The sequence below is a fragment of the Tamandua tetradactyla genome, chromosome 2, assembly GCF_023851605.1.
Source record: "Tamandua tetradactyla isolate mTamTet1 chromosome 2, mTamTet1.pri, whole genome shotgun sequence".
Lineage (NCBI taxonomy): Eukaryota > Metazoa > Chordata > Mammalia > Pilosa > Myrmecophagidae > Tamandua > Tamandua tetradactyla.
Window position 1 is genome coordinate 119,575,749 of NC_135328.1, and position 26,916 is coordinate 119,602,664.

Sequence of the window (26,916 nt, forward strand, 5' to 3'; positions counted from 1 at the left end):
TGTTCAAACTGAGTAAGGAAAGATCACTAATTCTTTCTACCACAAAGTCCTAATGCTAAAATTCTTAATTTTGATATGGTTGTTCTTCAGCTGGGATGTCTTTAAGCAATTTTAAAAGAAGGGCATATAGGTATGTGTTTTTTAGCCTTCTTGTACCTGTGAATGGCTGCCCGACAAGCACCCTCTGCATCCTTCCCTATATATCCATCCATCTGTGCTGGTTCTATATCCTTTTCCTTGTGCATTCCCAGAACTCGGCACATAGTGACTGTCAGTAAACACCAATAAAGTCTGACCGTGAGCCAAAGAGAACTCTTTGTACACACTAATTAAAGAGGAGTACATTTAGTCTGTCCTGATCTATTTTCCTAATGAGAGTTGGGACACTTTCACTAGAAAATAATGGGGATAAAATTACAGGTTGAAATTTTGATTTTATTTCAAAATGATAAATTGAGGCATAGTTCTGACTGTGTACTACTTATGAAGAGGTTGTGAAGTTAGAGAAACAGTTCCATGAGGGCTTGAGTCAGAACCCAAATGATACCAACCGAACATGTGATTGGCAGAGTTAGCCTCTTTAATATTCAGGGATTTTTTTTTAAAGTTCTCCACCCTAATTTCTGAGTATCATAAAAAGTAAAAAGCACTTTTATTTTGTCATTTTTCCTTTGAAAAGGTTTTAGTGGCAAACAGGCCCACTTGTTTTTCTTACTTCATTTTTATAAGCATAGAAATTATATGCCAATTTACGTAAAATTAGAGAGGGAATAAAAAACAAAAAACCCACAGTGGCACTGCTCATCCACTGAAGGCTCACATAAATATGTACTCATGTCCATGTTATCACTTTTTCTACAAATATCAATAAAATAATGCTTGTAAATTGTAAATACAGCAGTAGCAGTCCACATAATTTGATACACTTTCACACAAGGAATCAGTAAACAACAATAAATATAATTTTCCCTCTTCAAAACAAAAAAGGGATTTATAGGAAAAAAGTTAATTTACTTGGGGTTTATCAGTACACCATTTTTAGTGCACCCTGAAAAACCATGAAAACTGTATTCGTTGAATACTGGCCCATAGTTCCATATATATATTTTTATCCTGCTTAAATACATCATGGCTTTCTATTAAAATCCTTAAATCTATAGGGATCTGTGGTAGATAAGACTATATTAAAATTTTTTCCCTCATTAACAATTTCATTAAATTAAAAAAAATCTGACATTTCCCTTAAATGTTAAGTTGAAGCCTGATCTATGCAGCTGTGTCCTGTGAAATGAACCTAATTTTCAAAGTGAATATAAATGCCTGAATGGCCATTTAGAGTGCTTCATTTTCGTTCCCTCATGATTCCTGTTGGGTCCTCTTCGGTGAGGCTTTTCCCTGAGTCATATATTTACTGGAAAGGCTACCTAGAGAAGGAGGGAAAAAAACAAAACCCAACATAAATAAAACAAACCTCACTTTATCTCAAAAGCTATAAAAAACTTATTGTTAATTATTCATAGAAATTTTTCACATTGGAAATAGTCACTTGTTTTGAATCAAGTAATTAGGCTAGATATACAAAGTATATACGGAACATGATCTTTTAAAAATTATTTTTAAATGCAGACAAATTGCTAGAGTAACATAATTTTAATACATATTTGTGTCCACTATTTCCATGTTGGTGCAGAGGACCAGGTGAACCCAATTTTTCAAGATTCTTCTTTGCATTCTTTGGCAAGAAATAAATGTCTTGTACATTACTCTGTAAATATGAAGTTGTGGATAGTGACAATGTAGTAATAACTCACTGATATCAAGGGAAAAAAAGAAATTTATTTACAGGTGAAAGACAGTGGTTCTGAAGTCTGAACAAATAGATTAATGAACAGAAGAGAGCTGAGAAATTCTCAAGAGATTACATATAAGAAAGTAGCGTCTGATAAAGGTGGCATCTCAAACTAATAAGGGGAAAATAGAATATTTAATAACTGGTAATTCTGAGTAATTAATTTTTTGCAGGGTGGAGATGGGGAAGAAAATAAATTTTTCTAACACCATACTCTTTCCCTTCCCGCTCAATTACAAAAGAATTAGAGAACTAAATGTAAGGGAAATCCTCAAAATACAAATAGTATTTATGTAATCATGGGGTGGGAAAGTTTCCTAAGCATACCATCATAGTTTTCTATAAGATTTGATATGCCTAGTATGTAAATAACTTACAAATCAACAAAGAAGAGATGAACATCAATAGATAACTGGGTAAAGAAAAAGCATTACATGAAAGAGAAAAATGGCATATGAAAAAATGTTAAATTATCAATGGGTATTCAAAGAAATGTAAATTAAAACAAGATACCAGTTTTTGATCATGAAACTGTTAGGAGAAAGATCAAAAGGACAGGGAAGGGATTAAAAGTTCTGCTAAATGAATATTCATAGAACTATTATAAATAACTTAAATATGCAAACAACTTAAACATTCAACACCTGTGATATGACTTATAATGGATCATGCATACAGTAAAACACTAGGCAGACATAGATAATTAATAATGTGGGAAAAAACATGTTAAAAGACCACATGAATAGTGTTTACATAAAATTAAAAATGATAAACAAAACCCACTTAACATATATTTGAGGCCTCATTTTCCTCATCTGTTAAAAGATGGCAATAATTGTATCTACCTTCTTGGAGTTACTGTGAAGTTATTTAACATGGATTAAATGAATTAATACATGTAAACCAAGTGGAGCAGTATCTGTTAAATGGTTCAATAATGTTTATTACTATGATGAAGTAAAAAAACAGGAAAACTTTACCTCCAAACTTAAACAGTGGTTAATGCTAGAATAGAGTATATATGGTTTTAATTTTCTTCATTTTATTACCTATACTTTCTAAATTTTCTAATGTGAACATATTAAGTATGTAAATAATATATAAATAACCTTCCCACACCCCCAAACACAACAAAGCATGCTTTTCAAAGAAAAGCCTCTAGGTGATCAAGTTACAATGAAAAATGAGTAATATCAGGAAGAATCAAAACACCAGAGAGCATCTATTGTCTATAGGTACCCATTTGTTAATATCCTCAATTGCACCTAGTACTGAGAATAGATTTTTCACTTGGAGGACAAAGATTTGTACTAAATACTTGACACATATATAGACTTCACATAGATTGAAAATCTCAATAGGAAAAACAGCTATTAGAAGAAAATATGGATGGATATCTGTGAACTCAGGTTTGAAAAGGATTTCTTAAAAGCGACCCCAAATCACGAACCACATGATCATGAAAACTAATCATGAAAACCAATAATGTGATTACCTTAAAGTTAAAAACTTTGGAGTGGGCAGAAGAAACAAAAAGTTGAAAGATGGCATATACTGAAGGAAAGTATTTGGAAGGTCTATAATAATAAAGGAACAGTATTCAGAATAAATGAAGAACACTTGGAAATTAATAACCAAAATACAATGCAACAGGAAAAATGGGCAAATGATTTGGATAGGCAATTCACAGAAGAGGAATTTTGTTCAAAAACATTAAAAAAAGCACTAAGCAACACCAGAGTAAAAAAAAAAGTTAGAAAAATACCAGAGTATTTTTCACCTATCAGATCTGCAAAAATCAAAAGTTTGACAAAATCAAGCATTTGCAAGGATGTGTGGAAATAACCCACACATAGTTGCTGATGGGTGTGGCCACTGTTTCAGTCAAAAAGAGGAGAATTTGACAGCATCAGATAAAACTGAAAAATGCAAGTATGCTGTGGCCTAACAATCTGACATCTAGGTACACAAACCCAAGAATCTCTCACATGTGTTCAAGGAGACTTGCACAATGATGTTCTCTGTAGCCCTGTTTGTAGCAGCAAAAAAAAAAAATCAGAAACAACCTACATGTCCATGTACTAGATAATGGATAAATGTATTCATATGATGGGATATTGTGAAAGAAACAAACTAAATCTATATTTAGCAAAATATATAAATTCCAAAAACATTCTGTTAAATAGACATGAAAAAGCAGGTTGTGGGACAATCTTACTATACAGTTCGATACATCATTTAAATTTAGAAATTCACTAAGGATAAATATGTTAAAGGATACTTAATCTCATTGTACCTAAAGAAACTTCATATAAAATATTTACATGTAAAAAATAAAAGTACTAGAAATAAAATATGAATGAACCTATAATTTGGGGAAAGAATATGAGATTTACAAAATTCCCCCAAAGTGGGCTAGATGTAACTACTAAAACAAATACCCGTATGTCAAAACACCTCATAAATGATGTTTTATAAATAATAAACTGGAGGGGGGATGAGGGATGTAACAAATTGGCCAAAGCATGGATATTCCTACGTAGAAAGAATTCTAACAACAATGATGAATACTCTAATGCATAAATCGGGCCAAAGACAAACATGAAGAAATACAAATGAAAACATTTGAAAAATGCTGGAATTCAAAGGTAATCATGGAAATTAAACACTGGCAAAATTAAAAAGGACCTTTCCAATGATAGCAAGTATATGGAAACACTGATATTCTGGGATTGTCAACAATCACAGCCTTTTGGTATCATTGTCAAAATGTGGAAACACTTTACATTCACATGAACTAGGAGTTTATCCTGAGGAAATAAGTAGGCAAATTCATTATGGTTTTTATATAAACAGTGGTCTTTAAAGTTGGATACATGTATCCTTGAGCCTACTAGATAGAACATGTGGGCAAGGAGAGTTTGAGATGAAATTTCCAGCTCCCCCAACTTCTACATATACTCTTTCTTAAAACCGCTAGGCCAAAGGATGCTTTTGTGGTCAAGGCTGTGGGCTGGTTCTCATACCAGTTATGCTTTCATAGGAGAATTATTTTTTCTCCTATGAAAGGAAGGCATGTCTCCCATCCTTCCAAATCCTGTTGTGGCATATTGCTCTGGGGTGATAAGCCTGGGGGAAGATGGTGAAGGGCAAGAAAAATGCTGATATCTGAATGCTTCTAAAAGCTTTTATGAAGTCACTTTTTTTTTTTTTGCAATAAGCATGATAGGCTGAGCAAAAAATACTTTATATCGCATCATAATATATCATATGATAAAATTCTTTGAACAAAGTATAACAAAGGAATTCAAGGAGTAAAAGGAAATTATGTAAAATTTCTGCCTGTAAGTAGATAATGGTGAGTATCAAATAGCATTGGTATTTATATTCTATTTGATACATTTAAGGCTGATTTTAAAAGTTTTATTTTAAAATGTCAATTTTTTTAAAAAAACCAAGAAATCACAAATGTTGCAACTATGATGAAAAATTTAGGTATCAACTTAAAAATACACAAGGAGATATATGGGCTTTCAAAATTTGAGGGCAAGAGTATGCAAGTAAAAAAAATTTGAATACATGTGTTTACCAAATATCTGAAAACAGCCTAAGTGTACATTAATAAGGACTGATTATATTCATACACTAGAATATCAAGAAAGCTATAAAAAAGAGTGATCTATATGAGATCTCTCTGTACTTTTTTTTTTTTCCAGGTGCAGCTTCATTCAGTGTTTTAACATAGTTACATTAAATTAGGTATTATTGTGCTGTCCATTTTTGAGTTTTTGTATCTAGTCCTGTTGCACAGTTTGTATCCCTTCAGCTTCAATTACCCATTATCTTACCCTGTTTCTAACTCCTGCTGGTCTCTGTTACCAATGATATATTCCAAGTTGATTCTCAAATGTCGGTTCACATCAGTGGGACCATACAGTATTTGTCCTTTAGTTTTTGGCTAGACTCACTCAGCATAATGTTCTCTAGGTCCATCCATGTTATTACATGCTTCATAAGTTTAGTCTGTCTTAAAGCTGCATAATATTCCATCGTAGGTACACACCACAGTTCGCTTAGCCACTCATCCGTCGATGGACACTTTGGCCGTCTCCATCTCTTTGCAACTGTAAACAATGCTGCTATAAACACTGGTGTGCAAATGTCCGTCTGTGTCTTTGCCCTTAAGTCCTTTGAGTAGATACCTAACAGTGGTATTGCTGGGTCGTAATCCATTCTGCCAGTCTATGTCTTTTGACTGGGGAATTCAGTCCATTAACTTTTAGTGTTATTACTGTTTGGATAATATTTTCCTCTAACATTTTGGCTTTTGTATTATATATATCATATCTGATTTTCCTTCTTTCTACACTTTACTCCATACCTCTCTCTTCTGTCTTTTCGTATCTGACTCTAGTGCTCCCTTTAGTATTTCTTGCAGAGCTGGTCTCTTGGTCACAAATTCTCTCAGTGACTTTTTGTCTATAAAAGTTTTAATTTCTCCTTCATTTCTGAAGGACAATTTTGCTGGATATAGGAGTCTTGGTTGGCAGTTTTTCTCTTTTAGTATTTTAAATATATCATCCCACTGTCTTCTAGCTTCCATGGTTTCTGCTGAGAAATCTACACATAGTCTTATTGGGTTTCCCTTGTATGTGACAGATTGTTTTTCTCTTGCTGCTTTCAAGATCCTCTCTTTCTCTTTGACCTCTGACATTCTAACTAGTAAGTGTCTTGGAGAACGCCTATTTGGGTCTATTCTCTTTGGGGTGTGCTGCACTTCTTGGATCTGTAATTTTAGGTCTTTCATAAGAGTTGAGAAATTTTCAGTGATAATTTCTTCCATTAGTTTTTCTCCTCCTTTTCCCTTCTCTTCTCCTTCTGGGACACCCACAACACGTATATTTGTGCGCTTCATATTGTCATTCAGTTCCCTGATCCCCTGCTCAAGTTTTTCCATTCTTTTCCCTATAGTTTCTGTTTCTTTTTGGGATTCAGATGTTCCATCCTCCAGTTCACTAATTGTAGCTTCTGTCTCTTTAAATCTACCATTGTAGGTATCCATTGTTTTTTCCATCTTTTCTACTTTGTCCTTCACTCCCATAAGTTCTGTGATTTGTTTTTTCAGATTTTCTATTTCTTCTTTTTGTTCAGCCCATGTCTTCTTCATGTCCTCCCTCAATTTATTGATTTGGTTTTTGAAGAGTTTTTCCATTTCTGTTTGTATATTCAGCATTAGTTGTCTCAGCTTCTGTATCTCATTTGAACTATTGGTTTGTTCCTTTGACTGGGCCATATCTTCAATTTTCCAAGCGTGATCCATTATTTTCTGCTGGTGTCTGGGCATTTGATCAGATTTCCCTGGGTGTGGGACCCGGCTGATTGAAAGGTTTTTCTGTGTAATCTCTGGGCTCTGTTTTTCTTTTCCTGCCCAGTAGGTGGCGCTCGTTTGTCTGTGGGTCCCACCAGTAAAAGATGCTGTGGCTCCTTTAACTTGCCAATCCGAATCTCGCAGTCGGCCCGGGAAACCGTGCGTGGAGGTGGGGTCGCCGGCCACCGTGGCTTAGGGGAGTGCCGGTCCAAATTGCCCAGCTGGCCCGAGACGCCAAGCGTGGCGGGAGGGCCCTGCTATCCAACGTTCCCAGTCAGACCAGGAAGCCACGTGTGTGGAAGGGACCCCGGTCGCCAGCCGCCCCGGCCCGGGAAAGCGCGCGTCCCTCGGGTATCTCACCGCAGCGGATTCTCCCTGCCCACTCAGCCGTTCCAGAATGGGGTATGCTGTCTTTTTGGTCTCTGTCGTGGCTCCGGGAGCTGTTTCGTATTGTTTCTGTTTCTTTAGTTGCTGTTCTGGAGGAGGAACTAAGACCCGCGCGTCTTACTAAGCCGCCATCTTCTCCAGAAGTCTCTCTCTGTACTTTTAAAAGGTGTTTCTGTTTTTAATTTACTTAAAGACCACTGTACTGCATTTTTTTTAATTTTGTTTTTTTTTTTTTAAATAAGTAGCCTTTTAAATTCTGGTCAAGGATAAAAGTTCTATAAGTCTATATCATCATGAGAGAAAAAAATTCCCACCAATCTCTTAGGGCATTTCCAAAATTAAAAGATGTGAACCGTCAGATTAAAACAATAAATGAAGAATGAGGTAGTTCCTTTTTTCTTAAACCTAATTTTCCTTATAAAAAAAAATAAGATTAAGGAGTGGAAAAATGTTAGTTTCTTGAGATTCTAATACCAAATAAACCAGACTAATTCGTTTATGCATAAAAATCTGCTATGAGTAGGGTACTGCAATCTCTACATACTCTTCTTGTTTTGTGAAAAATTACCATATGTATTTGCCCTATAAATTAGAAAAGATAAATCACAGCAAGGCTGGACACTTTCTGTTAATGACAGTAATTATGTATAGTGAGAATTTAGAGTGATAAGTGCCAGAGGCTAAGTGCTTTACATATGTGAAGTTAATTCATAAAACAGTCCTGTGAGGTGTTAGCCCCAATTTACAGATAAGGAAATTGAGGCACAGAGAAATAACTTGACAGAGTTCACAAAGCTAGTAAATGGTTAGGATGGACTTCAAACTGAAGTATATATCAGACTCTAAAGCTCAATTTCTTGACTATTCTATTCTGTCCTCATTATTCCTTCAAAATAAGTATACCTTTAATCAATAAAACTAACTGAATATCTAAGGCACTGTATTAACTGCAAGGGAGTAAAACAGGTAACAATGCAGAGCAAGGAATTTGGTTTGGGGGTTGAAAACTGTATGCAGCCAAGTGGAAAGGAATGTAGGAAGATACCAGGAGAGGAAAGAGAACTTGACTGGGTGCTTGCTACAGGCTGGGTGCTTCAATCTCCTCAGTGCTCTTTGTGGTAAATGATGTGACCACTGATTTTGGAGACGAGACCTCTGGAGTCAACTCTTGTCTCTAGTCAAAAGAGCTAATGGGTGAAAGGAGGGGCAGTCCAGGCCAACAGATTCTCCTCAGGAACTGACTACTGAGTCACAGACATGCTTAGGACCACGGAAAGCAAAAGCTTTTGGGACATTTACTATTACTCACAGTTGAGACATTTCACATTTTTAATAACATGGATAACAATCAGATAGTTGCAAACAACTCATATATTTACTTACCTGAAGAATTTAGTTTATTCTAAAGGATGGATTTTAACCACCTATAAATGTTTTCTGGTATAAAATAAGCATATTATAAAACTTTTCTGTAGTAAATTAAGTTTATACATTTTTCAATTGCTTAAAAGATGTACAAATACCTAAGTCTTTTGATCAGGAGATAATTACAGAAATGCTTACTATCAATTGGTAATACAATTTCTAGGTATATGTCTAGCATCTGTATATCCCCTGACTTTAATTTTTTTTTTCTTTTTTTTGCATGGGCACAAACTGGGTATCAAACCTGGCTCTCCAGCATGGCAGGTGAGATTTCTGCCACTGAGCCACCGTTGTACTGCCCCCACCCCAATTTTTTTAAAAAATTATAAAATCATATTAAAAATCTACTTGTAAGACATGTAAAATCTTTCGCAGGAACAATACTGGAGGCAGGTGATTTGACAGAAATTTCCTGCAGGAAAAAATATTTCAATGCAATCACTTCTACATATCTGTTCTCTGCTCTCACTATCTGCATTTAAGTGCTTTCACATGGATTTCTCAAAATCTTACCAGTTAGGTATTATTATTGTTATCCTCTTTTTGCAGATGAGGAACTGAGGCATACAGAGGATGAGGTCATTCAAAATCACAAAGCTAACCACCACACCCAAGCTGTCTGCCTGCAAGAGCCTATGTTCTTAAACACTATGCTACCTTAAGTCAAAGGGGCATCTCAATTAAGCAAGAATGGGTGTTTTTTTGTAAAATGTTTTGGAAATATCTGTTCAAGGCTGAAGCTTGTAAAAGAAACACTTTTTTGGCTTATTTATGTAGGTAGCTATGTAATTTGTAAACTCTCAGAGGATCTATGGGAAAAATTCACCTAAGCTGCTGTGAAATCTGTTTCCCATGCCCTTATATCTGTTAACATCATGTCTACAGTCTGCTTAGTTGTAATCTGTCCATTGGTCTCTCTGTTCATCTTTCATAGTTAACTCTATCTATCAAACCATCCCATACCAGGTCCCATTCAGATTTCACTTCTACTTGATTTTGGGGGCTTTCCTGGTAACTTTTCTTAGTTTTAAGTCCATGCATTCCACTAAGAACAATTACAAAACCTATCCAGGAAACAGCTGCTATCAAGGTTTCCCCCAGAGCTTTCTGCTTCTTTATTCTTCCTGTCCACCATGTACCTTTTGGGTAAGGGTGGCAATTCTTTGAAGATTTCTATTTCTTTTTCTTTGAATCATCTGACCTCACTCCACAAACCAACCTACCCCTATTTCTTATAAATTTTAACTGCTAAGTGATTAAATACCCCTCAAAGGTTTTTCTAAACCATAAAAATAAATCCCCAAAACTATAAAGTCCACACATTATATACTGAAGCCAATTCATCTTGGTACTGACAGAAACTTAAATATTTTAAATAACTTAATTCCATTTATCTTTTGTTAATATACAAAACAGAGGTAATAAAATACTCTTAGCCTAGAACTTTCTTACTATTATTTTTCAATAACTGACAAATGATGGAAAGAGATCACCCTGTAACAGGCATCTCTACAATCTAACAGCAAGCATTGTTTACTCATTAACATTTAGATACAAGATATAAAAGATGAGCATAAAATATGCATGTTGTTTACTTCTTACAGACATAAATGTCATTATACCAATAAAATTTAAAAATTTTAAAACTTAACTTTTCTCAAAAACTATATAATCAGGACTATACATACTGTAGCTGCTTATATAATTTCCCTTCTTTAACTCTTTTTTACCCAACAAGGCATAGAACTTAAGCAATAACTAAATGCTTACAGGCCAGGGCACAAGTGTGTGCAAAATGTTTTATAATTTCATTCCTTCTTCTTAAAGAAAGATAAAAAGTTACTTAGTATGTCAGAATGACTTTCCTCTCCATCCCCCCCCCCCCCCCCCCACCCCTGCTCAATATTCTCTTTTCTCTCTCAGGACTCAAAAGTAGTCCTGAAATACAAGAAAAAAGCCTTTGAAGCTTCCGTTTCCCCCTCCCTTCTTCCCATAGACCTGGTGGTGTACAGGGGCCACAATGCTTTGCTCCCTCCACTCCAGAGAAGTGGCATTCTCTAAAGTTGCCAGTGACTTGTACACTGCTAAAGCTTAATTCTCAGTGTACAACTTATCAGATCTGTGGGTAGCAATCCACACAAATGATCAATGCACCTGCTTTGAAGCCCTTTCTTTCAATTGTTTCTTCTCCTACCACACTGAGCACTTTTTCTTTGTTTCCTAGGTTTTTCTATCTGCATCCACTTCCTACATGATTGCATTTGGATGCAGGGCTTAAAATACTATCTATAACTGATAATACCCACATTTGGATCTCCAGCCTGGACCTCTTCAATGAACTCCAAGCTTGTATATTTAACTGGCTACTTGACATCTCTACCTGAACAGCAAATAGTTATGTTAAACTGACCAAATCCACTCCTACCTTTAAAATATTCAGAACTTGAACACTCCTTACTTCCTTCACTGCTTCCATCCAAGCCTAAGCCATGATGACCTCATTCCTGAACTGCTGCAGTAGCCTCCAGGTTGGTTTCTGAGCTTCCACCCTTGCCTCCACACAACAGCCATAACTAACCTTTTAAAACAGAATTCATATAGCATCACTCCTTTGATCATATCTCTCAAATGGCTTCCCACCTTAGAGGAAAAAAAACCCAGTCCTTATTACTGCTACAATGGTAACAACTCCTACCACTGACTTCACCTCCGACTGCTCTCCCCCTTGCTCATTTCACTCCTGCCACACTAGCTGGCCTCAGTGATGTTAGAGAACTAACACTATCTTTAGCTCAGCATATAGGAGCCTAACTCCCTTTGAGCTGCTCCTTCATTTCAATTATTTGCTTCAATGTTTCTTTTATCGGAGAAGCTGCCTCCCTATTCCTTCCCTACTTACTAACTATAGATAGCCACATGAAATATTATCCATGCAACTCTTTATTGTCTATCTCCTCTTATAAAAATGTAAAGTAACTGAGAAAAGGGGCTTTGCTGTTCACTGCTATATCCTTAGTGTCTAAGTACCTGATACTTAGCAGGTAGGACTTAATAAATATTTGATGAATGAATGAATGAATGAATGAAGTAGCAAAGAGATACAGAGCAAAGTTCAGGTTAACAGTTACTTCCTTTCCTTACTTTGGTACATGGCAAATAACCCCTATGAGAATACATGCTGGCAAGACAGTGGCAATTTCAAAGCAGAAACAAAAAGCATGTATGAGGAACAAATAATTGAGGACTCTTGCTCAGGGGTGGCATAAAATTCACTTGGAACATTTTTAAATACAAAGGACAAGCCTGGCCACTTAAGAATCACATTTGAAAAATGAAAGGGTGTGGGGTTGGGTGGGTGGAGGGGAGATACAACGGTATTTTTAAAGTGTCTTCAAATGATGCTAATGTTCAATCCCTGTTAAGAACCATTTATAAAGGAAGTGTCTCAAAAGGCATGTGGCAAACTATGCAGTAAATAAAATAACAACACATTTGCTATTTTAAACCCACATACCTGACTGGGGACTCAAAAATATTGGTGTTTTTTGTTTCTTTTTGTCTTCATGAAAAAGCACTGCCTAAAAAATGAAATAGACTAGTTTACAAACTTGAAAGAATAGCATCTGAAATAGCCTTAAAACTGTAACCGTATCTAGGAAGGAGAGGCTGAAATTAGGAATGTAGGTGGCAGAATTTTGCAAGTTAACTGAAAAGCAAGACACCTATGAAGGAATACTTAGGCAACCCTGCCACCCAATGCCCAGCAAGCCTCATCACACCCCACAATGAGGGCAGAATGAAGGGGTTATAAGCGTTAGTCAGGAGGGCAAGGCCGGGGCTGCCCAGCACCACAAGGACCTGGCACAGACCTACCAGCACGTAGTGAGTGTTTACTGAACCAATAGATGACAGAAAGGTCGCCTTTTGAGTCTGTAGCTAGATTTACCTGAATATACATGCCAGGTGGTCTCAAAGGGCTAGGTGAAGAAAGGGATCCAAATACACAATCTGATTTAGACATACCTAAAGAAAGAAATTAGCACTTTTTTCCTAGTTTAAATTGAAAGCAGTAGCCCTGTTTTTTAGGCTTTCACAAAAAGATTTCTTAATATGACAGAAGCTCCCTCAGTGTATTGTGTGAAAAAGCCAGTAAATTTGAAAAAACAAGAAGGAACAGTATACTTTTTAGACAGGAAGAAGCAGCTGATTGTTTCCAATTACTTGCTACTGAAAGAAATTTTCCATATTCTATCTCTACCCCTCCCTTATTTTTCTTCTGTAATATTATGACCACTTAATGTATAAATATTGCAATCCCTGTCCCCCATATCCTGTCTATTTCTGATTTGCTGCTATCCCCTCACCCTGCCAGAACCACTACTCTAACTAAGAAGAAATGCCTCAAAGTTTGGGGAATACACAAGCATGCCTTTCCCAAGTACAAAGATGATTTCCTTCATGTTATTAATAAACAGAGATCCTGAGTTCTCATGAAGGGTAACCTGCAAAACTATTTTTTATAAACCGTATTAAATCTTACATATACTCTTTATGGTTTCCTCATCTATAAACTGGGGATATTAATAATACCACATTCAATGGGGCTATTGTAAAAATTAAATGAGATAATCCATGTAAAAAGCTTAAAATAATGTGCAACCCATAAAAAATGCTCAATTAATGTTAACTATTGTTATTTTAGTTTCTTTTAAATTGATCATAAAATCATATGATCATAACAAGATTATTTATCCTAGCATGTATCTTATGTCTGGGCAAAAAATGTGAATTTGCCTGAGTTCCTTAAAAGCAGGGCAAGACTGGTGTTGGCCTCGTAAGTGAGCCAAACCTATATCCTTAATAAAGGTTTAAATCTTATTTAAAAACAATAATTAAAGATTAATATATATATTTCTTTATATATAAAGCTCCTTTTTTAAAAAAATAAAGATGGGTGATCTAAAAATCTTGCCTTAGAGAAAAGATTCACCATCTTGCTAAGTATGATATAATAAAATAGAAAAGAGGTATTAGTGTTCCAAGAACAATAAACACTGGAGTGAGAATTTTTAGGGAAACTGTCAAGCAGCACTGTTTTAATGAAGATGGCAATCGGGCTACTGTTTCAATCTCGGGTTTCTATAAAGAATTAAATAATTACTTCCCAGTTATTCTAAGGGCTGTTCTGAGAAACAAAGTGAGGTATGCAAATTGCTTTGCAAATCATAATGGATGATTTACACAGAAGGGCACATTACTTTTAATAGTCTATTAAAAAGGTCCCTACAACAGACAGTCTACCCATTTAATAGGTCAACTGATATCAGTAACTCAAAGTGGCAAGATATGAGGATGATTTTGAACTACTTAATGATCATATATATTTTTTCATCCTAAGAATAATCATACTCACTGCAGGACATGATTAAAATGATAAAATCTAAAGATAAAATCCTCCAAAATTACCCTGCAAATATAATCACTGTTAACAGTAATATAGTTCTTCTATTCCCTTTTCTATGCATGTGTGGATTTAAAGAAAAACATAATTGGTTCATGGGTCCTCACAGTATGGTATACTGGAAGAACTTTAGTTATTAATGTTTCACACATCCAGACACATCCAGACACATACTGAGTAGCACAGTTGAAGTTGTAGCTTGATTTCTCATCATTTAGGCTATATATTTTTTAGGTACTAGGAATGACTAGGGACTTTTTACTTGAGGGTAATCATAGAAAAGTCAACCAAATGACTCTGCAAGATTTCAAGCAAAACCAGGAGTTAGTGTATAAGATTCAAAATCTACTTTTCTGGAGTAAATATATTTGTCAAAGAGTACACTGAAATAATGAAGAAACCTAATTAGACATTTCCCTTAAGATGTTAGTGCAAACACCAAGGAGCGGCTGGCATTCATACCTGGAGAGCCTTTAAACTGGGGGCATTCTTTTTTAATATGCCCTTCTCTTCCACAAATAAAACAACGTTTTTCTCTTAAGTCTCTGTCATCCTGTCTCTTCCACTTTTCCACTGGTGGCCTGAGAATTTTCTCTCTTCCCAGGTCGACAGCTGTCCACACTGGCTTGGCTTTCTGAGGTATGCACTGCAGGGGCCTATCTTCTCTTGTTAGTATCTCTCTTTCTGTGTACTTGTTTTGAAATTCTCTATCCTCTTTGTTTCTTTTTTCTTTGTTCTCAGGATTTCTTTGGTTCAGGATATCATCCTGATCTCTCCGTCGCCTCACTCTGTAGAAGACAGAGAATACAGTAAGAAAAATCTAAATGGAAACCTAACAAAATATGAAGATAATTTCTGCTTAAGAGATAAGCAGAAATAGAAGGTACCAGAGGGAAAAAATAATTTAACAAACTTAAGTCTATCTTCTCTATTCAGTAACTATCTCCAGGGATTAAGGTAGTAGTTTCTCTTTTTGTTTTCACACAACTGCTCTAGTGCTGTAAAACTGGCTTTTGCAATGAGTGGAACTCCTTGGTTCAATACCTTTTTTGTTATATGGATGTAATGAAGCTCACCTTGTTCTCTGGATGATTTCTTGTATAACCTTTCTGGTATATTAGCATTATTTACCAAGCATTGGAAATTTGAGATGGTTCCATAAAGGAACAAGTTTTAAGGAAATCTATGTCTTAAAATATCAAAATCGTTTCTCCCTTGCCTACATCATCAGTGACTACAACTTGAATAAAATAATTTTAAAAAGTATTTAAAAAGAGCTCCTCAAATTTCAGAGGACATATTTTGAGGAACACGTTCTTAAATAAGAATATTATTGTATACCATCACCACCTAAAACAACAAGCTCTAAGCAACCCAAATCACACCACCAATACAGAAAAGAAAGAATGGTGACCAAACTGAGTAGGCTACCAACTCAGAGCAATTATTAGTGTAGGGTTATAACCTGAGTAGAAACGAAGGACTCTATCCTATAATAAACTGTTAGTGAGTATAAATCCCAACATGCTGCATTCACCTCAGTTAAAATACTAGACGTGTACTGAAATTACTTTTCAATCACAGAAATGATTCTGAATTACTTACTGCTGTAATAGGTAAAGAATTTTACTTTACTCTGTTCTTCTTCCATCCCTACTGGAGAGGTTAATAATTAGGACCCTAACCAAAATTAGAGAAAAGAAGACCAGGTCTGGAAGACTGTCACCTGAACATATAAATCATCTAGTCATTCTATTTAAACCAATGTTTGAAATCACTTCATTTTCATTTTAAAAAATCTTAAATTTATCTGAAAAAATGCTAGATTTCATGAAGTTCATTTCCCCTGTTATAACAGAACTTCATTTGAAAACTGGAAGACTAAGGGAGAATAAAAGCAAAATCATCCCTTTTGAATATTTACTTACTTTCTTCTCATAGGACAGTCCTTCATGAAGTGTCCAATTTTCCCACAAATTCGGCAACATCTATCATTTGGGGCCAGCTCTCCTTCAGTTAGTACATCTGGATCAAAAAAATACTCCTAGAAGGACACAAATATATTATGTCTGAATTATTAATGTGAGATCAAAATACAAAACTAAGCATATCTAAAAGGGATCTTACATCTCAGTTTCGACAAAGAATTCTTTTTTTTAATTTTTATTAATAAAACCAATCAACATACAATATGTACATTCTTTTTTCATCACACAGTTGTATATTCATCATCATGATCATTTCTTAGAACATTTGCATCAATTCAGAAAAAGAAATAAAAAGAAAACAAAAAAAAATTCACACATACCATACCCCTTACCCCTCCCTTTTACTGATCACTAGCATTTCAATCTACTAAATTTATTTTAACCTTTGTTCCCTCTATTATTTATTTATTTTTAATCCATGTTTTATTCATCTGTCCATAAGGTAGATAAAAGAAGCATCAGACACTAGGTTTTCACAATCACACAGTCACACTGTGAAAGCTGTATCATTATATAATCATCTTCAAGAAACATGGCTACTGGATCACAGCTCTACATTTTCAGGCAGTTCCCTCCAGCCTCTCTGTTATGCTGTAACTAAAAAGATGATATTTAATGCATAAGAATAACCTCCAGGATAACCTCTCGACTCTGTTTGGAATCTCTCAGCCATCGACACTGTATTTTTGTCTCATTTCTCTCTTCCCCCTTTCGGTCGAGAAGGTTTCCTCAATCCCTTGGTGCTGAGTCCCAGCTTATTCTAGGATTTCTGTCCCACGTTGCCAGGAAGGTCCACACCCCTGGGAGTCATGTCCCATGCAGAGTGGTGGAGGGCACTGAGTTTGCTTATTGTGTTGGCTGAGAGAGGCCACATCTGAGCAACAAAAGAGGTTCTCTTGGGGGTGACTCTTGGGCCTAATTTTAAGTAGGCTCAGCCTACCCTTTGCAGGGTTAAGTTTCATATGAACAAACCCCAAGATTGGATGCTTAGCCTATTGCTTTGGTTGTCCCCATTGCTTGTGAGAATATCAAGAATTCTCCACTTGGGAAAGTTGAATTTTCCCCCTTTCTCACCATTCCCCCAAGGGGACTTTTGACAAAGAATTATTCTTAACAAATACTATTTATATTGTTTAATTATAACACAAATCTAAAACCATTAAAAGGTTTAGTTCAGGACAGTAAATTTTTTTAATGCACACTTCTAAATAAAAGCATTACACACCACAGTGTGTCATTTTCCCTAGGACCTTGGAGGGAGCTGGGGCAAGGTGAAAAGGCTTTGTTTTCTCATAAAATGTAAAAGCTCTAACCTAATATGTTGAAGGACTCAATTTGCTAATAACTGGATTAGACAGAGACAAAGAAAAAAGTTGTTTATTGCTTTTTTTTGCTGTGCTTTTGAAAGAAAAATAATAGAAGAGAAGAAAAATAATGGGCTGGACTCTCAGCCCCTTTGCTACTTAAAATAAGGTGGAGATCAGCGGCATCCATTTCAACTAGAAGCTGGACGGAAATGCAGAATTTGGGATCCACTCCAGACCTACTGAATCAGAATCTGCATTTTAACAAGATTCCCAACTAATCTGTATGAAAAAGTTTCAGAAGCAATGGTGAAGAAGACTGCCAAAACTAGATGTATGTATGTAATCAAATGCTGAATATGCCCACATACCTATACACATAAGGTTTTGTTTTAAATGAGTAAAAGTTCCTTAAAAACATGACTATCATGCTATAGCAGAAGAGATCATTCTCTTATGACAGCACTGTCACTCTCCTAGCCTTGCTAAGGGGATTCATTAGTCTTTGCAAGTTGACAAAAAAAAAATCTAGACTTTATCTGCTTTGCCACTATGAGGAGGATGAAGGACATCCTTGGATATGTACAAACTGGGCTTGGGTGAGGCCAAGAGGAAGCTTCATGTTAGTGGAATAGCAATGTCACCTACACTGCTGTGCCAAGGAAAAGCAGCCACACAAAATTACTAATTTTTCCCACTGACGGTCCACTTCTTGCTATTTCTCCCTGTTTTCCTGATGGATGGCCCCAAAACAGGGAAGTTAAAAAAATAAAAGGTATTTAGGAATTATTTTGTATTGTATCACTGATCTTCGCTAGGTTCCCCATCTTTTTAACATATTTAACTTATTATTGAGGTAATGTGTACAAATTTGGTGATTAATAAAGGCATCTAGAATTATTTTTTTTGTTATTACCAACAGACACTTACCATTTTTGAGGGACAGTCCTTTGGAAATCCTTTGACTGGGATACCAAATACTCGCCTACCATTAATAAAAGCTTTCATTATAAAATTTGTCACTAGGAGAAAAGAGTAAGAGCTCAATTAGATGGATTAAAAGGAAAAGAGATCTCACTAAAAATTACAAATAAAGGAACTTACTTTTCCTTGATAACCCAGCTCCAAGATTATGATTCAAATCAAAAGGATCTAAGTAGAGAAAATTAAGGAGAGTAATAGATATCAAATAGTAAATGCAACTATTCTTCCAATAACTGAGTTATATATAACAAGGAGAATCACACATACTTTCCTTATCATTATTAAAAGCACTAAATGACAGCCTCTTAAATGAATTTCAAATCTGTAATAGACCTAAGTAATTTATATTCCTAAATATAAGGCAATATTTTTCTCCAGAGTATCCACTGGAAAAGAGTTGCTGCCTTATATTTGAATCCTTGTAAAGTCCTTCATATTATGACAAGTTACTTCATCTTATTAAAAAACAAAATAGTCCTTTGAAGCACTGAAGTACTTGATTTTGAGGTGTTCCCATTTATCTTTTTTCTTTTGTTCCTTGTGCTTTGGGTATAAAGTCTAAGAAACAATTGTCTATCAAAGCAAAGAAAGAAAAAAGCAATAATTTTCAAAGCAAATTTCAACAAGTAGTTACAGAACAGATCCCAGAGTTTGTCATGGGCTACTGTTTCATCTCAGATTTTTCCTTCTAGCTGCTCCAAAACACTGAAAGCTAGGAGTATTAATAGAGTGATTCAGCAGCCATACTCATTTGCCAAATCCCATTTTCTCTGCTATACCTCTCCCTCTGCCCTAATCTCTCTCCCAGAGTATAGGGATCTTTGGGGAACGCCTGTTCTGACTTTTTCACGTTGAGAAGGGGTGTCTACACCAAAGGATAGGGGATGTAATCAGTTGACAATCTGGAGAGGCTGATCCCTCTGACCTTCAGGATCTATCTGACCTAGGGACCCTCTGGGAATTATATGTTCCAGGAAAGCAAACCTAATACATGAAACCTTTACAGAGTCTCAGTTCGAGCCCTAGGTGTTCTTAAGAGACAGTAGGAATGGTGTTGGTTGGAGTTTAGCAAACCACGGCAATCAGCACTTTCTAACTGAAGCTGCATAAGCACAGCCTCTTGACTCCATCTGATCTCTCTTAGCCACTGATGCCTTATTTTATTATGCTTCTTTTCCTCCTTTTGGTCAGGAAGGCACTGTTTATCCCATGGTGCCAGGGTGTCACTAGGTGTTGAAGATGTTTCCCTACATTTTCTTCTAGGAGTTTTATGGTATTAGATCTTATATTTAGGTCTTTGATTCATTTTGAGTTAATTTTTGAATAGGGTATGAGATAGGAGTCCTCTTTCATTTTTTGGGTTAAGTGGACTTGGGAATCTTGTCAAAAATCAATTGACCATAAAAACTGAGGGTCTATTTCTGAACTCTCAATTTGATTCCATTGATGGATTTACCTTTATGTCAGTACCATGCTGTTTTGAACATTTTTATAATATGCTTTAGTCAGGAAGTGTGAAACCTCCCACTTTGTTCTTTTTTTCCCCAAGATGTTTTGGGTTATCTGAGGCCCCTTAGCCTTCCAAATAAAACTGATAATTAGCTTTTCCATGTCTGCAAAGTACACTGTTGGAATTTTGATTGGTATTACATTGAATCTGTAGATCAATTTGGGTAGAATTAACATCTTAATGACATTTAGCTTTCCAATCCATCAACACAGAATGTCCATTTATTTAGGTATTCTTTGATTTCTTTTAGCAATGTTTTATAGTTTTCTGTGTATAAGGCCTTTGCATCCTTGGTTAAGCTTATTCCTAGATATTTGATTCTTTTAATTGCTATTTTGAATGGGATTTTTTTTCTTGATTACTTCCTTGGATAGCTCATTATTAGTGTATAGAAACACCAGGGAATTTTGTGTGTTGATCTTATATCCTGCCACTTTGCTGAACTCACTTGTTAACTGAAGTGGCTCTGTTGTCGTTTTTTTCAGGATTTTTTAAATATAGGGTCATGTCAGCTGTAAAGAGTGAGTTTTACTTCTTCCTTCCCAATTTGGAACTCTTTTATTTCTTTTTCTTGCCTACTTGCTCTAGCTATAACTTCTAGCACAATGTTGAATCACAGTGGTGACAGTGGACATCCTTGTCTTGTTCTTGATCTTGGAGGGAAAGCTTTCAGTCTCTCACCACTGAGTGTGATGTTAGCTGTGAATTTTTCATAAATGCCCTTTATTATGTTGAGGAAGTTTCCTTCAGTTCCTACCGTTTGAAGTGTTTGTATCATGAAAGGATGCTGAACTTTGTCAAATGCTTTTTCTGCCTCAATCAAGATGATCATGTGATTTTTTTCCTTTTGATTTGTTAATGTGCTGTATTACATTAACTTATTTTCTGGTGTTGAACCATTCTTGCATACCTGGAAGAAAACTCACTTGGTCATGGTGTATAATTCTTTTAATATGCTTTTGTAATTGATTTGCAAGTATTTTGCTGAGGATTTCTGCATCTATATTCATTAGAGAGTTTTGTCTGATATTTTCTTTTCTTGTAATATCTTCATCCAGCTTTGGTACTAGGGTGATGTTGGCTCACAGAATGAGTTAGGTAGTGTTCCCTCTTCTTCAATGTTTTGGAAGAATTTGATCAGGAACGGTATTAATTCTTCTTGGAATACTTGGTAAAATTCACCCATGAAGCCATCTGGTCCTGAGCTTACTTTGGTGGTAGGTTTTTTTTCTTTGTATGCTGTAGGGCCAGGGTCCCATTTCATTCTTTATCCATGTGAGTGTCTCATTACTGCAGCACCATTTGTTGAATTTTCTTATTGTTTGTTTTCAGGGGAAACTACATGGACCAGGAATTGAACAAAGGTCTCCCAAATGGCAGATGAGAATTCTACCACTGAACTACCCTTGAACCTCCTGTTGGTAGGTTTTTTATAACTCATTCAATCTCTTTACTTGTGATTGATTTGATGAGGACTTCTGTTTCTTCTTGAGCCAGTGTAGGTTGTTCGTGTATGTAGCTAGGAAGTTGTCCATTTCATCTAAGTTGTCTAGTCTGTTGGCATACAATTATTCATAGTAACCTCTCTGATCTTTTTTATTTTTTCAGGGTCTGTGATGATGACCCCCCTCTCATTTTTTATCTTACTTGGCTGTAGCTTCTCTCTTTTGTCTTTTCCAGTCTAGCTAAGGGTTTGTTGATTTTATCTTCTCAAAGAACCAACTTTTGGTTTTATTGATTCTATTGTTTTTTTTACCTTTTTTTGTATACTGTATGCTGGGGGTCACATTTAATTCTTTTTCCATGTGGTTATACCATTATTGCAGTGCCATTTGTTGAATTTCTTCTTTTTTTGGGGGTGGGGGTTAGTGCACGGGCTGGGAATCGAACTCAGGTCTCCTGCATGGCAGGAGAGAATTCTGCCATTGAACTACCCTTACAACCTCTTTATTGGTTTTTAATTCTCCATTTCATAAATTTCTGTTCAATCTGTTCTAAATAACCAGAATACAGAATGAGGCTAACAAATGAGAAGTAGGTGCATAAGGCGTGCAGAATGTTTAACTAGTACTGAATTTAAAATGCTTGGAAATGAATATAGGTGGCACTAGCATGTTATTGTGAGAATAAGGTGTGTAGGGGAAGTTTAAAAATCAAGTATGTCATCAGAAGGAAAGTTAGAGGTTAAAACATACTATGTATAAGATAGTAAATCTTGTGGTAAACAATGTCTGTGATTCACTATACAAATATAAAAAAGTTTTCTCATGAACTAGAACAAATGTACAACACTATTACAAGCTATAATTACAAATAAGTAAAAAATGTACCTACTGCAAACTATGGATTACAGTTAACAGTAATATTTTAATATTCTTTTATTAACAGTAACAAATGTACCACACCAATACTACCAATAATAGAAGGGAATAAGGGGTATGGGAGGATCAGGGTTTTCTTTTTTCTTTTATTTTCTGGAGTAACGAAAATGTTGTAAAATTAATCATGGGGATATATTCACAACTACGAAATGATACTATGAGCCAGTGATTGTATACTTTGGATGAACTGTACAATGTATGAATATATCTCAATAAAATTGCATTAAAAAAATAGAGGAAACAATAAAAAAACAAAATACTGTTTGTATTATACTAAATGCAAAGTGTTAATACAGAAAACTGTGTGGGTGAGAGAGGAAGGATATATGGAAACTCTTTTTTCTGTAAATCTACAAGTTCTGGTAATGATGCCCCTCTCCCCCAGTACTGTTTGGAAGAGACATATTAGCCTGATATTGATATTATCCAATTGATGGCAGTTTTGGGTGCATACTGAGGTCACAGATATCTTAAAATATTTGGGCAATGAATGTTCCTGCTACTTTATCAGCCTTTTAAAAGACCGTCTTAGAAAAAATTCATCATAAAGATCATAAAACAGACCTACAAGATAAATTAAAACACACAAACATACACATTTCCCAATGGTATAAAGCAAACAGCTACTTGGATCTAGAGATAAAATTTCCAGTAAAAGCATAATATAGGGGATGCAAAAGTGGTTCAGTGGTAGAACGCTTGTCTTTCATGTGGGAGACCAGGTTCGGCTCCCAAACTATGCACCCCCCGACCCCCCCAAAAAAGCATAATATCAGGACTTTCATGATCTTAAATGTCTGTACCTCAAATGTCTTAGATAGGTACAGATGACTCAGAAAGTGGGAGGAATGATAAAAAGTATGCTATCAAAATGTATTTCAAGTCTAAACAAATCATTTCATGTTATCAATGGAAGAAAAAGCACTATTTATAAGTCAAAATATTTCATATATGATTTTAAATAATACACACAAGAATTCAAAATTTAACCATTATGTGTAGATACATAGCCATTTCCTCTACATGTGTGAAAACATACTGAAGGCAAATTTAAAGCCAGAACCTTTCTTGGAGATCATCTCATTGATAGGGGATTGCATTTATACAGTATATACAAGCAGGAATTAAAAAAATAAAAATTAAAAAAAAAAGAGGATTCCTCCTAGTTGCCTATTATAATTATATACAATAATTAGAGAGTATCATATATTGGGATTTAGACTCATGAACAGATTCATCTTAACTACACACTAATAATTGCTATGAGGAGCTTACTTTTAGTTGGTTTAGTCACCATGTTTCTTCTGGTGATTTTTATGTGTATGTGTATGGAGGTATTTTTGGTTGTTCCCTTGATGTAGTAGAGATACCCCAATATTAACTACTGTACAATTACAAACACTACTACAATTACTGTTAGATTTCTCAGTTGGTTATGAAATCATGTACAAAGTCCTCTTTCTAATTTAACCTATTACTAACAGCTTATCCTAAAGGAACATAAAAAATTAAAACCACAACATAATAAGGTTTGAAAAATTAAAAACAAATTGGAAAACTTGTCTATAACCCGTTATGATTTAAATTTAATTTTACAAATGTTCAAAGAATTTTAATGCTGTCAATAGACAGAAGTAATGATGAAAGCATACTGAGGAAAGCATTAGAGAAATATGCATCATTATTATTTACATAACATTAATATATTTATAACATAAAAAGAATAAAAAAATATCAAAATTGATAAAATATCTCTTAGGCCAATCCTCAGCTCATTTGTAAGTGTTTTAACTCCATTTTGCTCTCTTAAAATCAAAATCCCACAAATTGGAACTATAACCATCAATGAAACCTTGGAGCCTTGCATTCAAAGTAAAAAGAAAAGGCTTTGGCACGGCCAGAGTGAATGCCAAAAATTAATATAGGATTTCTTATATGTAAACATCTCACCTTCACTAGCAAATAGGGATCTTGAAACTTACTTTTAGTGGCACTCCTTAAACCCTCAGTTAGGAAGGTTTTAAAAGTCCCACTACCTCAAAGCTGGCTTACCTCTATTGCTATTTTATTCTCTGGTACATAGCCAAGAACAGTAAAAGATTATTCATAGTGAACAAAGACTTTCAGATTTGTGATATGCCTCACACCTGAGGGCATCACCCATTTAAAAGAAATCTTCAGGTTGGAAATAGGCAAGACTGCCTGGTGTGGACGACAACTGAGCAGCAGTAACGCATATCCCAGGCAGTGGTCCACGGGCGGCCTGGAAGAACTCTGTAAGAATGAGAATGATACCCTCATAGTTCTAACCTTGTATTATATTCAATTTTAAATGAGATTTTATCTGTACCTTCAATAACAATGTATTTTGAGGTCCACTGTTTCTTAAAAGTTGTAAGCAGATTTTTCCTCCTGATGCTAATAACATGTTCTTTAAAATCGAATTCCTCTGTGTAGAAACGAAGAAGTCCCAGCCATAGTTGCCCAACAGATTCTGTATTTTTTCCATATTCTGGCCAATAGGTGGGCTAGAAATAAAAGGGAACAAGGAATATTATGCTCTATATTAGATCATTACTATCAATACTCACTTGTATCTTAGGGAATAAATTTGGACTTATTTCTAATTAACTAGAATGTAAATACATTAAGAAGAATATAACTTTTTCATAGTTTGAAATGAAATTTACATGAATTTATTAATCTCTACCTTATGATTTGGAAATAGGGAGAGCTGAAAATGCCACGTCTCAGAACACACGTTAGAAGAAGAATAAATTCCAAGAGCCCTGTGACTCCTGGGTTATTAATTCAAAGAAAGTCTTTGCAAACCCTCTGTACAAAATGATAAGAGCCAAATATGTATTCAATTTGAATAAAGTTGCCTAACCATTTGAATTACTAGGCATGAAAGAAATCCTGTATATAGTCTCTAGAAACTCACCTGCCTTAAAAATGTTTTCAATTTCAAATTAAGCATCTGTATATGCTAGTTTTTTACTATCATAAGATAAATAAATATAACAAGTGATAATATAGTTGTTGACCATCTAGCACAAGAAAGCTAACTTTTAGTCAAGAATATAAGGAAATCTTTACTCTTAAAATACGTACCAGTTCATCTATTTGATCAAAAAAATAAATATTCCAGCCATCAACAAGTATCTCAGGTTTCTTTTCACCTTTGTATATCTGAAATTAATTTTTAAACTATTAGTATGGATCACTAGTTCAATGCACTAAAACAAAAACTTGTAGGAAAATAGTTAAAAATTTAAATACAGAACCACTAATTTTAGAGAAGGAAAAGGGCTCAGATTTCACCCAGATTTAACAGATGGGAAACACAATTTATTTTACTAATACCTCTTGAAGTACAGGAATGACTGGTGGATTCCTCTGCTGGAGAAAATATAGCACCATGAGAGTATATGCATATGATGATAAGCTGCCTCTAGATGCATCACCAATATCGCACATCTAGAGGAAGGAAAAGGAATAACAAAGGGAAAATCACCAATATTTTCTACTCAGTTTGTAGCTATTTTATTTTTACTAAAATAAAGATGCACCCATGGAAAATGGAATTTCTTTAAAGAACTAAACTAAAAGTCACACTTTCAGATACAAAAATATGCTAACAAAACCACAACAAAATCAACCAAGTCAAACCAAAAAACCCAACAAAGTAGTGGAACGACTACTCACAATCCAGATCAGACTGTCACGTAAAATTTAAAAACAAAATTTTAACAATGAATAGGGTTGCTGGAATAGTTATAGGAAGGATTCGTCATGGATATGGCTCTTTTATATAAGGTTTGACGATGCAATGAAATTTCCTGATAAACCACAGGAAGCATACTCACCTTTGTAAATACTTTCATGGTATAGCACAAATATTTCACTCTGGGATCAATGGCTGAATAAGCAGATAAGAGCCTTGTATTATGAAGGGCCTGTTAAAAGGGAAATTATACTGTAAGGCTATCAAAAATAGAAGAAAAAATTTTAAGTTGAACATTCTGAAAATAAAATGTAATTCACTTCAGGAACATAGTCGGGGAAAATTAGTCTTTTCCCCGAAGACAAGATTCATTTAATTTACCAGATAACTAAGAACTATAAGTACCTCTGATCTCATGACTTAAATTATTTTACTGTGCCCTTAGCCTGAACATTCAGAAAATAAGGGCTACCAAAATAAACACTTCCCTTTAAGGAGATAAGAGAACCACCTCAACCCACGACATTATTTA

At 35.1% G+C, this 26,916-nt stretch overlaps 1 protein-coding gene and 1 long non-coding RNA gene across 9 annotated transcripts in view; one reads left to right on the top strand and one right to left on the bottom strand.

The window, feature by feature from the left end:
* LOC143673750 (uncharacterized) overlaps positions 1–26,916 on the top strand; it is a 51,061-nt gene that overhangs the window by 3,837 nt on the left and 20,308 nt on the right. For all 3 annotated transcript variants that reach the window (XR_013170583.1, XR_013170585.1, XR_013170584.1), the window contains exon 2: positions 21,609–21,697. This is a non-coding gene — a long non-coding RNA (uncharacterized LOC143673750). The remainder of the gene's footprint in view (positions 1–21,608; positions 21,698–26,916) is intronic.
* Positions 415–26,916, bottom strand: part of TUT7 (terminal uridylyl transferase 7) — a 66,021-nt gene continuing 39,519 nt past the window's right edge. For 2 of the 6 annotated variants that reach the window (XM_077148657.1, XM_077148658.1), the window contains exons 19-29: positions 26,527–26,616; positions 26,024–26,137; positions 25,772–25,849; positions 25,008–25,185; positions 18,887–18,934; positions 18,713–18,804; positions 16,419–16,534; positions 14,953–15,278; positions 12,976–13,052; positions 12,544–12,607; positions 415–1,424 (exon numbers count right to left, since the gene is read on the bottom strand). In XM_077148657.1, the coding sequence (XP_077004772.1) occupies positions 1,357–1,424; positions 12,544–12,607; positions 12,976–13,052; positions 14,953–15,278; positions 16,419–16,534; positions 18,713–18,804; positions 18,887–18,934; positions 25,008–25,185; positions 25,772–25,849; positions 26,024–26,137; positions 26,527–26,616 (1,251 nt within the window). In that variant the 3' untranslated portion in view covers positions 415–1,356. Of the gene's footprint in view, positions 1,425–11,454; positions 11,608–12,543; positions 12,608–12,975; positions 13,053–14,952; positions 15,279–16,418; positions 16,535–18,712; positions 18,805–18,886; positions 18,935–25,007; positions 25,186–25,771; positions 25,850–26,023; positions 26,138–26,526; positions 26,617–26,916 lie in introns of all 6 variants that reach the window. The other 4 variants (XR_013170580.1, XR_013170581.1, XM_077148660.1 and 1 more) reach the window with 4 other exon arrangements.